At 48.4% G+C, this 16,359-nt stretch overlaps 1 protein-coding gene across 2 annotated transcripts in view; it reads right to left on the reverse strand.

The window, feature by feature from the left end:
- Nucleotides 1-338: 338 nt before the first annotated feature.
- Nucleotides 339-16,359, reverse strand: part of LOC147665849 (cytochrome P450 4B1-like) — a 298,070-nt gene continuing 282,049 nt past the window's right edge. For both annotated transcript variants that reach the window (XM_086949460.1, XM_086949461.1), the window contains one exon: nucleotides 339-667. In XM_086949460.1, the coding sequence (XP_086805586.1) occupies nucleotides 499-667 (169 nt within the window). In that variant the 3' untranslated portion in view covers nucleotides 339-498. The remainder of the gene's footprint in view (nucleotides 668-16,359) is intronic.

Genomic DNA, 16,359 nt, shown 5'->3' on the forward strand with positions numbered 1-16,359 from the left:
CCTGGGTTTGCACCTGATGTTTGTCTGTTGAAAGGGGCCTGTGCAAAGTTTGTTTTTCTTGCTAAAGTCACTAAAGCAGTATTTCAATATTGTGTTGCCTGTGTGAAGGGGACAAGCCTTGAAAAACCTCCAAGGCAACGCGTTAACTCCCCATATTAAGCAGAAAAGTCTTTTAAAAGAAAATGCCTGATTCTGAAGTTCCAAATAGTCTCCTGCTCATATTGTCATATCATGCTATCATTGAGGCAGAAGAATGAACATACTGATCCAACATAAAGAAGGGCTGGCTGTGTGTGTCTCTGCAACAATGATGTAGAAAATGTTCCAAAACTACATAGGATGAATAAACAATCTCGCATTTTATTCAATAATATTGATCAAAAGACTTTCAAGAAATTGAAGATGTAACAGCGCTGACTTTCAAGCAATTGCAGAGGTAACAGTGCTGACTTTCAAGCAACTGAAGAGGTAACAGTGCTGACGGCTGGTGCCAAATCTTCAGTCAATTTTCTTCAAGAAAACATGGATGCCATTCTTAGGCCGGAGGATTACTTGAGATATCATAATGGGGGGTTTGGATTCATCAGGCAGAATTTCAAACCGGAGCAGCGTCAAGGCAAGAGCGACTTTCATCTCGTTCATGGCAAAGTTCTGTCCAATGCAATTCCTAGGAAATTAAAATACAACAGCATTATCGTTTTAATCAAGCAAAATATTTACTATAGAGTTCGCACACAAGTTGAAAAAAGAATTGTGGCATACTGTGAAAACATTTTGTTTCAGCAGCCTATCCTATAACCTATAATTTTTCCAAAACCAAGTTTATTGAGCATAGGAGTATCAAGAATGTGGTATCTCCACACACCAAGATCACCACAACAGTATCAATGTAAAGATGACATAGACAGTAAAGGATGAAGCAAATGCCAAATAAGCTCAGTTTTAGAAATGCCCCAGCAGCCTACTCTAACCGCCAACTACACCCCCCCCGTACCCAACACTCCCCCCACCACACGTGTACAAAAGAGCAACAAAAAAAAAGGAAATGCACAAAGAATAAGCAGTTAGAACGCAACCAGGGCTTTGCCGCTTCAGGCCAGAAGTGTCACTGTGATCAAATGTCCTCCTCCTGCTCCGCCGGGGGGTCCAAGGACAGGCCACGGTAGTCGGCCCACCGCTTCCTGATCTTGAAATGTTTGCGCGGGCAGCCCCGTGCCTCAAAGACCGGCTTTTCCAGGCCCATGAAATAATCTAGCCCAGCCTTCCATGCAGACAGGGGGGGGGGCCTCACAGATTTCCATGCCCGAGCCAGGTCTCGTTTGGCCACAACCAGCCCCAGGAGTAACAGGTGACGCTTATATATGTTGCCCCAACCCCTTCCATAATATGCAGCAGGCCCAGCCGGTGGGTACGAGGAAGATCCCAACCCAGGACCTCAGCCAGGCAACTCCACACGCCCCTCCAGAATCCAGTCAGGCGACCACACGACCACACCGTATGCATCAGGGAGCCAGGCACTTCCCCACAGCGCAGGCATTCCGGTGACGCAATCAAGCCAGCCTTCCACAGACGCTCACGCGTATAATAAGCACGGTGCAAGTATTTGAATTGGATCAGGCGGAGCCGAACCGCAACGGCGGTGCCGCGCGGGGATTCCAGCGCCTCCCTCCAATCGTCCTCATCAAGGGCGCCCACGTCCACCTCCCACGCCTCCCGAAGGGAGCGGAGAGTGGAGGAGCAGTGGATAACGAGTGTCTGATAAATCCTAGAGACTTTCTTGTCTCCCAAGTCTCCCATAAACACTTTTGCCTCAATCGGGCTGAACTCCGGCAGGGAGTCGAGGCCGGCAATGCTCGGGGCGAGGGCATGCCGCAGCTGGAGGTAGCGGAAGAACTGGGACTGAGGCATCTGGAACTCCGCGCGGAGCTCCTCGAAGGACTTGAGGGTGGTGCCGGACATGACCTGGCCCAGTTGTGTAACTCCAATAGCCTCCCAGCCCTCAAACCCAGCTAGGGCCGCCAGTTCCGGAAGCAGGCCATTGTGCCACAGCGGCGTTTCAGCTGTTAATTTGCCCCACCAACCCATGCGGCGCAGGGATTGCCGCCACACCGCAAACACCACATTGGCGACCGACGGCAATCCACGGCGTATGCGAGCCGAATAAAGAATAGTGTGAAGCGTGCGATCTCCCATGAGCAGTCGTTCCAGGGCATAGGCCGGATCACCCCTGTCTCCATACCACCATTCATTGAGGACAAGTAGGTGAGACGCTTGGTAATAGGAGAGGAGGTCTGAGGTGGCCAAGCCACCACAGTATGTGGACAGAAAGCACGTCTTCAAGGCCACCCTGGCTGCACCACCATCCCACAGGAAGCGGCCCAGCACAGAGTTAACCTGGCGGAACCACTCCATGCCAATGGGGGTGGGAAGTTTTGGAGTTGGTATAGAAGCCTCGGCAGTGCCACCATCTTAAAGATGAACCTATAATTTTTCAAAGAAATTAATAATTATAAAAACAATAAGGACAACATCATTTTGGTAATAAGATCAGTGGGAAGGTTCTTTCACTTTTTGCTTGCCAATGGTTACCTTTTAGATGGTGCAAAGGCTCAGTGAAACGATAGACACTTTACTACACATATAAAATGGGGTCCACACACATACACACCAAACACAGAGAATCGGGGAAGGAGAAGCGCAGCAGCTTCTACCTTAATTAGACAAAATCCAAGCATTTATTTCATAAGCACAAGTTTATATATTTCTGTGTGAATACAACTCAGCAGACCTTATACCACTCATGTATTTTCTATACATATCCCTTGAAAATATTTTGGAATATGTAATAGTTTTAGACCTTGAGTTCCTTGTAGAACAGGCAGTATTTGTCACACCCTTTAAATACTGACACGCAGGAGATTGGAATTTAACAGGTGTGATAAATAGCAGCTATTTGAAGTTTTTGCATTTTGTGCAAAAATCGGTACATCTCAGTATATGTATCGACGGATATGACCTGTCCTAACCCACTCGTAAAAGAGGCTGTAGGGATACATGCTCTATGTATAACTGAAATCATATTCCACAGAACATGAATGCTGTAATTGTAATGTACCAAAGGTGGGTGGGTGCAGTATGTTTGAGGAAACTTACAGATATGATTGGTGCTTGCAGGCACTAAGCAATACCAAAGGGGATGATGGACGGAGCGTTGGAGCAAATCAAACACTCATCCCCAGTCAACTGATCTGGGTTTAATCCATCATCATTCTTTAGCTCACTCCACCACCCCAGTTCTGACATGGCCATATGCAAATTAGTCTGACCCTGTGCCTCATGGGAACAGTCCAGCCCGAACTACCAAGCCATGTCTTCCCTGGACCAGAAACAAGCATCCTGGGACCGGTTTCTGGCTAATCAGCCGTCATCAGCCACGCCAGCTTGAATCTTGTGACAAAGTGAATAAGGGTCCCACGTCTGGGCATATCCTGCCAACTTAGGGTGAACAAAGCGATACCAAAGGGATGATAGACGGAGCATTGGAGCAAATCAAACACTCAACCCCAGTCAACTGATCTGGGTTTAATCCATCATCATTCTTTAGCTCACTCCACCACCCCAGTTCAGACATGGCCATACGCAAATCAGTCTGACCATGTGCCTCATGGGAACAGTCCAGCCCGAACTACCAGGCCATGTGTTCCCTGTACGGGAAACAAGCATCCTGGGACTAGTTTCTGCCTAATCCGCCGTCATCAGCCAGGCTAGCTTGAATCCAGTGCCAAAGAGAGCAAGGGACCCAAGTCTGGGCATACCCTGCCAACTTCGGGCGAAAAAAGCGATACCAAAGGGGATGATGGACGGAGCATTGGAGCAAATCAAACACTCACCCCCAGTCCACTGATCTGGGTTTAATCCACCATCATTCTTTAGCTCACTCCACTACCCAAGTACAGAAATGGCCATATGTAAATCAGTCTGACTCTGTGCCTCATGGGAACAGTCCAGCCCGACCTGCCAAGCCATGTCTTCGTCGGACTGGAGACAAGCATCCTGGGACCGGTTTCTGGCGAATCAACCGTCATCAGCAAGGCTAGCTCGAATCCAGTGGCAAAGTGAGCAAGGGACCCACGTGTGGGCATACCCTGCCAACTTCGGGCGAACAAAGCGATACCAAAGGGGATGATGGACGGAGCATTGGAGCAAATCAAACACTCACCCCCAGTCAACTGATCTGGGTTTAATCCATCATCATTCTTTAGCTCACCCCACCACCCCAGTTCAGACATGGCCATATGCAAATCAGTCTGACCCTGTGCCTTATGGGAACAGTCCAGCCCGAACCAACAGTGCATAAGCAATATAGAAAAACGTACTCTTCATAGATGGTCGCATGAATTGCACAGCAAGGTCGATGTACGGACTTAAGAGATTGCTAAAAAGATCAGGAGTAGAAGGAAATCATCAAGAAAGAGCAGGGGTGCATGGAAGCTTCTATACATTATGGACTGGAAAAAACAGACAGACTGGCATATGTTGACCGAAAAAGTGATATACAAAGGGAGAGGCTTGCCAAAGAAATCAGGTAAAATCTGGCACATGTGGGATTCCAAGCATGGAAAAGGACCCACATGAAACTTCTAGACACAGGCAGGGGGCATTTTTGAAGATGCTGTTAGGAATGGGGCAGACGAATGATGGGACACTTTGGGGCAGTCGGAGTAGGCATTGTATTGCCTGTAAGCATGGGAGAATTTTGCAAATCTGGCGTTCGCGAATTTGCGTATTTGCGAACTCGCAATCGGCGAAGTCTCGCGAATTTGCGGATTTTATAGTGTTCGCAAGGGTTTCTGCCAGTTCGCGAGGATTTTGTACCAGTTCGCAATTGCGAACTTACTTGTCGGCTCACAACGGTCGCGACTTTGTTGTTTCTACGTCTGGTTCATCATCACAGGTTCACAGCACCCTCTGTTTCACCACTGCCACCCTCTGATTCACCCATGCCACCCTCTGGTACATCACTGCCACCCTCTAGTTCATCATCATCACTGTAGATTATGGGGGGAAAAAGCAAGCACACCTGCCCTGCTTCAACTGACATGAATTAATTTGGGGTTGATTTATTAATGTGTCACTGTTTTAAAATTCCAGTCTGGTGCCTGCTTCCTTATCTGTAATTTGCTTTCTGTTGCAGTGCAATTTTTTTTCCAGGACCTTTGTGGCCTACTTTGTAGCTATTCTATGATCCGGCTGTGAGGGTCAGAGCAGGGTCATACAATTGTAGTAACTAGCAACTGAACTCTGGAGGGGCCCCAGTCAGGAAGCACTACAGGGAATGGTTACTAATGATGAATTTGAACTTTTGCACCTGCTGAGTGCTTTCAGTTTAGCAAAACTCGTTTTTCTGCAGAACAGCAAATATAATGCCCCAAACAAACTTACTTGTGAAAGTTGATTTCTAATCCAAAAGTGATCCAAAGAAAGTCAAAAGGCCTCAAATCCAAAAAAGGGCAGGCAAATGTCAACCTGAAGAGTTATTTTGATAAAAATCATCATTTTCAGAAGGTCTATGCTGCTTGCTAGCGGATTTCTTGTGCAGAATTGCAAATTTTGTAATTTTGCGAGTGCGAGATTGTTGCTGCCCGCCGCACCTACATGTTCGCAATTGCGAACTTACGCCGCACGCTGCAAAATTGTATTACCATGAAAAATAAATCTGCTGCGTGCGAATTTGCGGATTTTCGGTAAATTCGCGAGCATTCGCAGATCGCGAATTTACCGAAAATCCGCAAAATCCGCGAGCGGAATGGATTTTCCGCCCATGCTTAATTGCCTGGGTTATTAAAGGATGTAGCAGCTTCAGTGCGAGGTCAGTGAAATGTTGTCATATTTTGTTTACAAAACTGGCAATAAAAGAGGTTTTAAAAAAACAAGAAAGAGCAGTGATGGGTCGAAGCTCAATAGCTAGAAGTTAACATCGGAGAAAACAGACTTCATGAAATCACTTACTAAAAACATGTGAATTTATATAAATGGTGTCTCCATTGTTCATTTGTGAAGTGTCCTAAATGAATCTTCTCCTGGTTCCTTGAAACTGATATAATATTAATTCCTAAAGTAGCTCCTCAAGAGGTTGTTTTCAACATGGCTTTCATATTACTTGATTGGATTGTCAAGGTCAACATTGTCAGTTTCTTGAGTTTTGAAGAGTTCCCCTTAAATGCTAGAAACATTATGTTATCACTGTGTTGATCCACTCAATAAAGCCATCTTACAGTGGCAATGTCACTCTTAAAGCAATTAGGCATGGTTATCAGTCACAAGAACTCAATGCTCATACCTTCGCAGATTATTTTGTTCCAGAACATTGATACAGACACGGTGAAGGTATCTCTTTTTTCTCCCCTATTCCAAAATCAAGGTGATGAAAGAAAAGATTTGATTAATGTAAAAGATGGACACATTTTCTCTTTGATGTCTGGCCAGGACTTTAGCTTTACTGTCAACATCCATTCAGGCCATGCTGAAAACTCCTCAGCATTACAAGGCTTAGCATCTAAAGGAAATACAAAGGAAGAATTGTTTTGGGAGGTTTCATCTTGGAGGTCTGGAATAGAAGTTTTTGTTTACCAGGTCCCAGCTATTTAGTTAGAGTCCTACGGGTCTAGGAGAAGGGTTTTAGTCACGTTTGAGAAAAGGGCACACAGCTAAGTATTAGGGCAAGAAATGATATATGAGTACTAGTAGGATGTGAGGTGCAAAAAGGTAGAGGGGATAAGCCCTATAGCCCCCCAATGTAGTGACAGCCTAGGCTGCCTCTGCGTACAGTACAAGACAAACACCCAAGCACACTCTAGTTATTAAACAGTAATGTCAGTGTAGACATATGAGGCAATGGACAAAAAGCCTTTCATAATCAAACAAGTTAAAATAATTTGTGTTCTTGGAATTGGTCGTTTTGGAAAAGGTGTCTTTAATGTTCAACAGAACCAGCCGACACGTGTTTCGTCGCATAAGGGACAGTCTTCCCGCGACTCCTCAGGGCTCAGAAGAAAAGAAGTGTTGTTGCGAGAGACTGTTGATATCGGTGGTGGTAGGTCGAGATTCTCTGTGCCACTTGAATCCGAGGTGCTGGAAAAAGTGGGTGGATTCGAATATGAAGGACACTCCAGTAGCGCTGAATGGGCAATCAAGGATTTTTTATGAGAGTTCACAAATGCTGTTTTCACAATAAATTGGGCAATGAAGGAACAAGTGGTGATCCTTCTGAAGAACGCCTTGTGTGGACAGATGGGTGCATCTGTCACTCCTTCCTCGTTCCGTGTGCCGAGGAGGGTCCTACTTATGCGCCGAAACTCGTGTCAGCTGGTTCTGTTGAACATTGAAGACACCTTTTCCAAAACGACCAATTCCAAGAACACAAATTATTTTGACTTGTCTGATTATGAAAGTCTTTTTGTCCATTGTCTCATATGTCTACACTGACATTACTGTTTAACCCCTTCGATGCGGCCGCGATTCCCCTGGTGTGCTGTAAACAGCACGAACAGGGGTGGGCCGTGACGAACCCCAGCCATCATCAGCACACGAGCACCATAGTGCATGACGGCTGGGGTTCATCATGAGCATGGAAGGGGTTAATAACTAGAGTGTGCATAGGTATGTGTCTCATTAACTTAGAGTCCGACACCAGCAAGTTGAGCTGGAGGGTGCATTATGAGGACTTTGTCACAGAAGGCAAATGGTCAGACCAAAATGGGGGGTCGCTGTTCCGGAGGTCGGGGGCAGGCGTCAGGACAGGTAGGTGCTGAGAGCCAGCACACCAACAGTAATTCCCGTTAAGGTGCAGGGTAGCCTACACCCTAGCCCATGGAGCAATTCTCCTCATGAATCTAGCGGGAGATGTGACTTTGACTGTGACGAGAGATGTACAGCTTACTGGAATTATGCTTTTAGTAGGGTCTCTGAATCAGGAAGGACTCCGGGAGGAACCCTTCCGCTGCACGCCTACTACTGGCCATGGTGCAGGCGCTTCTGACCACAGGTTCAGAGCAGGCCCCTCTAAAGACTGCAGGGGGATAGAGAATGACTGCTCAGAAGTCAGCAGAGGTTCATTGCCACTGACATACGTCGACTGGTGAGAGCGGAGGTGTGTGATATGCGCCAAGGAGAATTGAAGCTAGACAGGGAAACGATATTGTGATGTCACGACATGCCACACACACACAACGCCCAAAGCAGAGGCCGGAAATGGTATCACGGGTGAAGTACACCTATGGAAGGATTGAATTTGAAGGACTGTGGCGACAGCAGCAGTTAAAATAGATTGTGACAGGGACTGAGCTCCGGTGCCCCCAGTCATCCCACAACAACTCCCCACCAGTGCTTCTTTGGCAGGCATTTACTCTGGGAACCGATACAATGGGGCATAGGAAAGGGGGCGGAACTTGAGTGTGACAGTCAACTTTTACATTTATTTTTAAAACAAATCTGCTGGCATCATGCATACCAGTACATCAGTTGTAGCTTACTTAAATGGGCACAAAGAGGTTGCATTTTAAAATATCTTATCGGGGTTGAGATACCTCCATCAGAGATCTAGGGCTGCTCAGCACTTTTATAGCCAGTGAGCGGTTTGCCTTGAGTGGGCCGTATAGCCAACCAGGGATTTTAACATGGCGCAAAAACATACAAAAGGATAGGGGCAGTTTACCCTGGCTTCAAGTCATATCCTACCCCAGAAGGGGCAATATAGTATGTACAACTGTTTGCTCCTAAAGGCTGGTAAGATGGTGACCCTAGCACAACAAACATTACGTTGATGCCATTATTAGAAAGAAAATAAAGGCTTTCTTGCACAGCACATTTCCCATTTTTTTTATAAAAAGTAAAATGTGGTTATATTTAGGTCATTTACTCAGTTCCCTCTATGGGATTAAACAAAAAAGGCTGGGTGGGTACCTTTAGAATCCCCGAGATGTTGAGAGAAAAAAAGGGCACAAATTTCACATGTATACCTTTTTTGGGGAAAAAAGTTGACAAAATGTTAAAGTACAAAGTAACCCAAACATCCAAAAAAGGTTTAGCACCAAGGGTGAAAGCTTTTGCAGTCAAGAGGTTAAGGGTTGTTTTTAGGTTGAGTCTGGGTATCGCAAACGCTGCTCTATGGCATGCTGTATTAGTGTATGGAATAAAAGCACCGCCCACTCTCTGCCGACATTTGTCATTGGCTTTTGTCATTGTCCTTCGTAAATACTTGCTTCTGATTTCTTAAAAGGCTTGTTAGTCCGTCCTTTATACCACCTTGTCTTCATTTGTAACCTCCCGTGAGGACTGGCCCTTTTATTTTGGTTGTTACACAGTATTTTCTTTAACGAGTTTCTCCTATGGCAGGCACAACATGCTTTCCTGCAACAATCAGCTCACCATGCGACTTTTAACTTTCCGAGCAGTCTGGGCAATGGCGGTCACTTCTTTGAATAGGTCCCGCATTTACAAGAGTTTGAGCTATTGGCATTGTAAATGAAAATGCCTTTTATTTATGTGTTAATTAGCAAAACTGATAAATAAAAGGCATTGTCATTTACAATGTCAATAGCTTAAACTCTCACAAATGCGAGACCTATTGCATTGCAAATGCTTGTTAAAGTGCCTTCTTATCTTAGGCTTGACATCGCAAGGGCACTGTCTTTTTAGGCGGATATTCCTCCGCTGTCGTTCTGGACTTCCTTTAGGATGGCATCAGAGCCACGCATTATAAATAAAAACATTCATATTTCAAAGTAGCGACGTGGTTCTCGTGCATGATACGACATCACAGAGATCCACAGAACTTGAAAGCATTTAGTAAGGGTGCCGGCAGGGGCCCTACTTCAGGCCAGGATCAAGGGCCTCGTTGCCATGGGTTGGCTAGTAAAAGACTGACTATATTAGGGTGTAGTGGGCCTTCCACCTGCTGGGGTGCAGGGGCCGCAGTAGTGAGAAAATCCGCGCCCAATGTGCAAATTGTTCCCTCTATTCCACTGGAAAGTGTGTACAGAGCCAGTACCTGGCACAGAACTGCACGCAGAGCAAAGCAGCAGCTGAATGGGGAAATGCAAGCAGTGCAGTGCAGTGCAGCGCAGAGCAGTGGCTTGTACACTCCTGAGGGTAACTCTTACAGTCAATGTATGTGCTGTGAATATCTCCGCGGTGCCAGGCTGGCACTGTGTATGCAGTCAATAGCGTCCTTATACCATCCTGATAATGTATGTTCAGTCAATATTTTCTTGATGCCAATCTGTTCATATACGTGCATGCAACTGTACCCTGATGCCATCCTGACAGTATATATGTGCAGTCAATATCTCCCTGATGGCATCATGTATATTTAGACACTATTACTATGGTGCCGCCCAGGCAACACACGTTCAGCCAACTGCACCCAGCTCACGCCCCTGACAATATGTGTGCTGCCAAGTGCATCTTATTACTATCCTGGTAAGTAATACATGTGCAGTTCAGCTCGCCAATGCAGTTGCAGCCAATTACACCATGTTGACTCTCTGTCAGTATACTTGCCGTCGATTGCACCAGGCTGCCAGGATGAGAACATATGGGCAGGCAATTGCACAATGCTGCTAGCATGAGAACATACGTGCAGGCAAGTGCACCATGCTGATAGCAACACAACATATGTGCAGGCAATTGCACCCCAGTGCCATCCTGACGCTCCACATGCAGTTGGTTCCACTCTGTGACATCCTGACAATGCACATGCAGCCAGTTTCACTCTGTGCCATACTGACAATACACATGCAGTTGGTTCCACCCTGGTGTAGAGAGCCACTCGGGCTCTCCACTACATTGTATCTTTCCCCCACGCACGCACGCACAACCCCGGGGCGGGCTCGCGCCGGGGTATAAATAAAGATGCGGAAGACCACTCGGGGTCTTTCCGGCTAACTGGTAATACGAGTCTGTGTCCTCCATTGTCATAGCTAATTGCCACGTGTTAGGCCCCTACCTTCCAACTTTACACTGGCGACGAGGCCGGTTGTTCCCCACGCGTGCCTGCTGTCTCCTGCACGCCGTGTTGCCGGTCTCCTGCTGCGGTGCCCACCCACTCCGTCGTGCCGGTTCCTCCTCCGCCCGAGACCCGCCCACGCGTCTCCAGTGAGGGAGCGCCTTCAGCTGGCGGGACTCGCGGAGCCGGTGCACAGCGGTGTCATCCTGCGGGTGAGTGTTCATTCTGCCCGCCTGCGCGCTCCCCGCGCTTCCTCGATTCGCCGGCTGGCGTGGAGGAGGTGCGCCGACAGTCTACGAGGCCCCGCAGCTGCACCACGTGGCCACGGCCTACAGCGGACCCCCCCCTTCTGGAGCCGGCACTCGAGCGACGCCTCTACCGCGTGTGCTCGCGAGGCTCCGAGCCCAGCCTTGCTCGCGCTGCACCTGCCTGCGCTGCACGCGCCATCATCAAGCCTAAGCCAAGGCAATTCTGAATCTGCAGAAGTCCGTCCTGCTCACGCCTGAGCGGCGCATCCACGTGTCTCCGGCCACCCAAGTTGAAAAAAAAAAAACTGAAAGAACTGCACACTGGCACAAACCAGCCAAGTTGAAAAAACAACTGAAAGACCATAGGGGAAAGAACTGCACACAGGCACAAACCAGCCTTAGTAAAGTTAGCCACCAGCCTGCCCACACCTGGAGCCCCAGGCGCTCCGCCTGCATCTCGCCCCCCCCCCCCCCTGGGCCAGTCCTCACAGCGCTCCATCACGTGGCATACCCAACACCACCACAACTCCGGAACAGCACCGGCACTCCTCGCATAGACCCTCGCCATGAGCCAGAACGCGACAGGTGCGGCCCAAGACGGGGCTGTTCAGCCCCCACCACCAGCGGTCCAGCCGCCGCCAGCAGTGCCTGCAGTCCCCGCACAGGCCCAAGCCCAAGTGGGAACCCAGGCCCCAGCAGGACCCCCTGCACCTGCACTTCCTGCCCACCTGCATGCCGGCGCAGTGCCCATCCCGCCTTTCAGCGAAACTTCAGACCCAGCGACAGCTGCGCTCCGGTGGAGAGCGTGGGTCGGGCGCCTCAATCTATACTTCAAGGGCACCAGAGAAACGGATGGGACAGTGAAGAGGTCACTCCTCATCCTATACGGAGGTCAAGAAATCTACGACCTGTTCGAATCGCTCCCCAATACCGGACCCGAGCATGACTACGAGGCCGCCGTCGCAGCCCTCAACGCCCATTTCGACCCACAGCTTAACAATGACTTTGAAAAGTTCAAGTTCAAGCGCGCCTGGCAAACTGAGTCAGAATCTGTTGACATGTACTATGCCCGACTCCATCGACTTGCGAGCACGTGCCCGTTCACCGACCCCCGAGAAGAAATCAGGGATCAAATCATAGTCGGATGCAAGTCGAAGCTGCTGAGGAAACTAATCTTCAGGCAACCAGGAATATCACTTGACGAGATACTCATCCTGGCCAGATCACATGAACTGTCCGACGCCAGGGCCGAGGAGATGGAGGTGGCGTTGCGCACCCCGGTCATCGCCCCGACAACGGCGAGAACCCCGACCATCAAAGAAGAGCGGGTCGACGCAATTTACAGGTGATTTCCGCCAGTAAGGCAGAGACAGGGCCCACCACGAAGCAACCGCTGCGGATACTGCGGCGAAGATCATCCTGCCACCGCCACGTGCGGCGCCAAAGGCAAGACGTGCCTCAAGTGCGGGCGCCTAAAACATTTTGCCGCTGTCTGCCGGAGAGGAAAGTTCAGATCAGCAGGCCCACATGCCCGAGCGGTGACACAGCGAATCCAACAGCTATCACTTGATCAGGAGCGACCTCCACCGGACACCGAGGCACAAGACAGACGGCCCAGGTACGAGGACGATGAAGATGACGAGGTGTACGTCGTCTCCTATGTCAGCCGAGCATCTACGAAAAGAAGGCCGCCACCCATGTGCTCCATTACCGTTGACGGGACGAGCGTCAACTCGCTGATAGACACCGGAGCGTCCGTCAACGTCATGGACTCGGATCAATATGAAAAGATGTCCCCGAAACCGATACTGGCACCATCTATGGCAAGAATATACACCTATGGAGGGACGGAACCGCTACCTCTTCGAGGGGTGATCCAAACCACCGTAGTCAATGGGGAATGCTCTACGGAGACCAAGTTCCACATCACGGAGGGCAAGAAGGGCACCCTCTGTCAAGCCCGCCCTGGTGTCAACCCGCTGTGCTCCACTGCCAGGAATAAGACTCAAAGAATTTCCGTGGTATTACCGTTCCTGTGGTTGCAGAAATTCATTGAGGCAAGAACGGTATACCCGGCAGGTCAAGGCAGCGCTGTGCCGCTTTAGCGCAAGGTTAGCGTTCTAGTCTTTCACAATTCGAGCGGCCATTTTGTGCGCTCCATCCCTGAGTACTGCGCACTTCAACCGTCATACTGAAGCGAGCGGCAGCATTCCGGAGAGTCTCCTCAGATTCTCGTTCTGGTTGTCGTTCTTTTGAACTTTGTCATTCCGAAGAGGATTCGATTTGGACAGCTCCTCGCAACCTGTTTCGGGTCATTCCGGAGTCGCAGCTTTTGTCTTGCTTTGACCCTTCGCCTCAGCAGTTGTGAGGTAAGCCGCTACGGACAGCTCCTAGCGGAAGATCCTTCAGCTTTGGTTTTCCTCGACCAAGTTCGTCAAGTACATCAAACAGATATTGCTTATTTGGAATTAGAGACTTGTCGGAACTGGTTGCTGAGTCAGTTCTCGTCAGTAAGTGTTCCAGTTCAGTTCCTTCAGCTTCTTCGTCAGCGGCCAATACTTGAACTCTACATGTGAGCGTACCTTTGAACTCTGGTGCTAAGAGTCATATGAGACTTTGTTTGTTCTATTCACTTGAGCGTCAACTATTACCCTCAGAGACATTAGGAATTGTTCTTGCGGACCTCCAGTTGGGATTTCTCATATCCATCAGGTGTATCCACTTCATCCTTGAACTGTATCCAGTTGGAGAAGGGTTTAGGGGTTATAATATATGCGCATATAGGTTATACCCCTATCCACACACACACACCAAGTATGTCTTGGCATCTGCAGAGCAAGACGTTGTTCTCCAATGTCATCTGAGTTATCCAAGGAGAGCAGCTCAATCCACACTCTTATCAGGTACAGCTCGAAACAGAAATATCTCAGAAGAGTAAAGTTGCTTGAACTGCGTATTGTGAATGGCGAATTCCACTCCTTGAAGGGACGTATTAATTTGTGGTTACTTTTGCAGGTGTCCTCAACTCCACCAAACCTAGACGACACCAGGGTGTGGCAGCCTCTCTTGTTTGTTATCCACTTCCCCTTTCCCTTTCGTTCCTGGGTTCAGAGGAATCTGGGTGCAGGGGCAATTGGGAGTTGGGAACTTATCTTCTGAAGGCCCTCGTTTGATCGCCCCCACAGACCATAGGAGTTCAGGTTAGTCCTCTTGACAGATTGAAGTGCCAATAGACACGTTGTGCCTTCTGTCTGGGCGAGATGACTGAGGGTTGGGATATGAAGGCTTTGACCTCAGTGCTAGAGGGAATGCAAAAACAGTTGAGCGACACTCAGGAGGAGATTAAGAAATCCAATCAGGAGACTAGTTATTTACGGCAAAGATTAGACGAGTTAGCTACTAATACCAATCCCAGTTTTGAAAGATCGAAGTTTCAGAGTTTTGCTTCTTCCTCATCTTCCTCAGAGTTAACAACCCAAGTGGTACATGCCATGTCACCCACTATTCCATTAGCTCCTCCAGAGAGGTTTCAAGGGGATCCACATAAGGCCCAAATTTTTCTGACACAATGCTCGTTGCATTTTTTGTGCAAACCCATTTTGTTTAAGGAAGATCAGTCCAAAGTGGCTTTTGTTCTGTCTTATCTGAGTGGAGATGCAGCAGCGTGGTCTCTACCTTTGGTATCAGCAAATGATCCGGTACTCTACAAGTTTGAAGATTTCAAAGCAGAATTTTTACGCATTTTCGATAGGAGAACCATTTCACAGGCCACCGACAACGAATTGTTGGATCTCAGGCAGGGCAATAAGGAGTTAGTTGCTTACATAGCACAATTTAATCAACTCATTGTGGAGACCAGCTGGCCCGCGGCCAAGAGAGCCGCTATTTTTTACAGAGGACTTAAAGATGAGCTCAAGGATGGTCTAGCTCAAATTCCTAAGAGACCAACGGATTTGTCGGAGTTGATCGACTTAGTCTTACACATCGATCAGCGCCAGTCTGAGAGGCGGAGTGAGAGACGCAAGGATTTCAGGTCAGCCCCGCCAAGGTTGGATCGAGCTCGAACCGAGGTCAGTAAGAGTCATGAAGGCACCCAGGCGGAGGAACCAATGCAAATCGGCTCAGTACGGGGCCCTCTCAGTATGGAAGAACGAGAGAAGCGTCGAGCAGGAAAACTGTGTATGTATTGTGGTCTGCCGGGCCATTTTGTTCGTGAATGCCCTAAGAGACTGAAGAAGTCTACGACGGTAAAAGATCGGCTCCACCAGTAGACGGGGTTGCCCTGGTGGAAGCGACACAAGAGTCGGCCCCAAAATCGCAGTCTTTGGCAAACACCTTACAATGTGCAGCACCTCATCTCATACTGTCCAGTAGGATTCAGTTTGGAGAAGATGTTCACCATCACGTCTCAATTATGATTGATTCTGGAGCCACTGGGAATTTTTGCGATATTCAATTTGCTAAATCTTTGGGAATTCGATTTGAGAAGAAATTAAAGCCTGAGTTGGTGCGAGCAGTTGACGGAACTAACCTGTCTTCGGGACCCATCGTAGCAGACACAGAGACCATTACCATATTCGGTCCAGGGAGCCATCGGAGTTTGGTGCGATTTAATTTAATTGATGCTCCGCAGTTTCAGCTAATTCTTGGTCTGCCTTGGCTCACTGAACATAATCCCAAGATCGATTGGGCCAAGCGCACATTGGAGATGTCATCGGAATATTGTCAAGAACACTGTAAGGCATCCTCTCCGGGGGAACTTCAGCAGTCCCTGTCCTCTAGTCTGGCGGGTCAAGTCCAAACTATTTGCTCTTTGGAGATACCTGAGATTCCGGAAGAATATCTAGACTTGAAGGAGGTGTTCAATGAACAGGAGGCACAGAAGTTACCTCCTCATCGTGTTTACGACTGTCGCATAGAATTGGAGCCTGGAGCAGCACTTCCGTGCAGTCGCATTTATGCCCTTTCAGAACCTGAGAACGAACACCTCAAGGAATACATAGAGCAACATTTAGCCAATGGATTTATACGGCCATCCCAGTCCCCAGTGTCGTCTCCGCTCTTTTTTATTCCTAAGAAGGATGGATCTCTGCGGACCTGCATTGA

The sequence above is a fragment of the Lissotriton vulgaris genome, unplaced genomic scaffold (genome assembly GCF_964263255.1).
Source record: "Lissotriton vulgaris unplaced genomic scaffold, aLisVul1.2 SCAFFOLD_1678, whole genome shotgun sequence".
NCBI lineage: Eukaryota > Metazoa > Chordata > Amphibia > Caudata > Salamandridae > Lissotriton > Lissotriton vulgaris.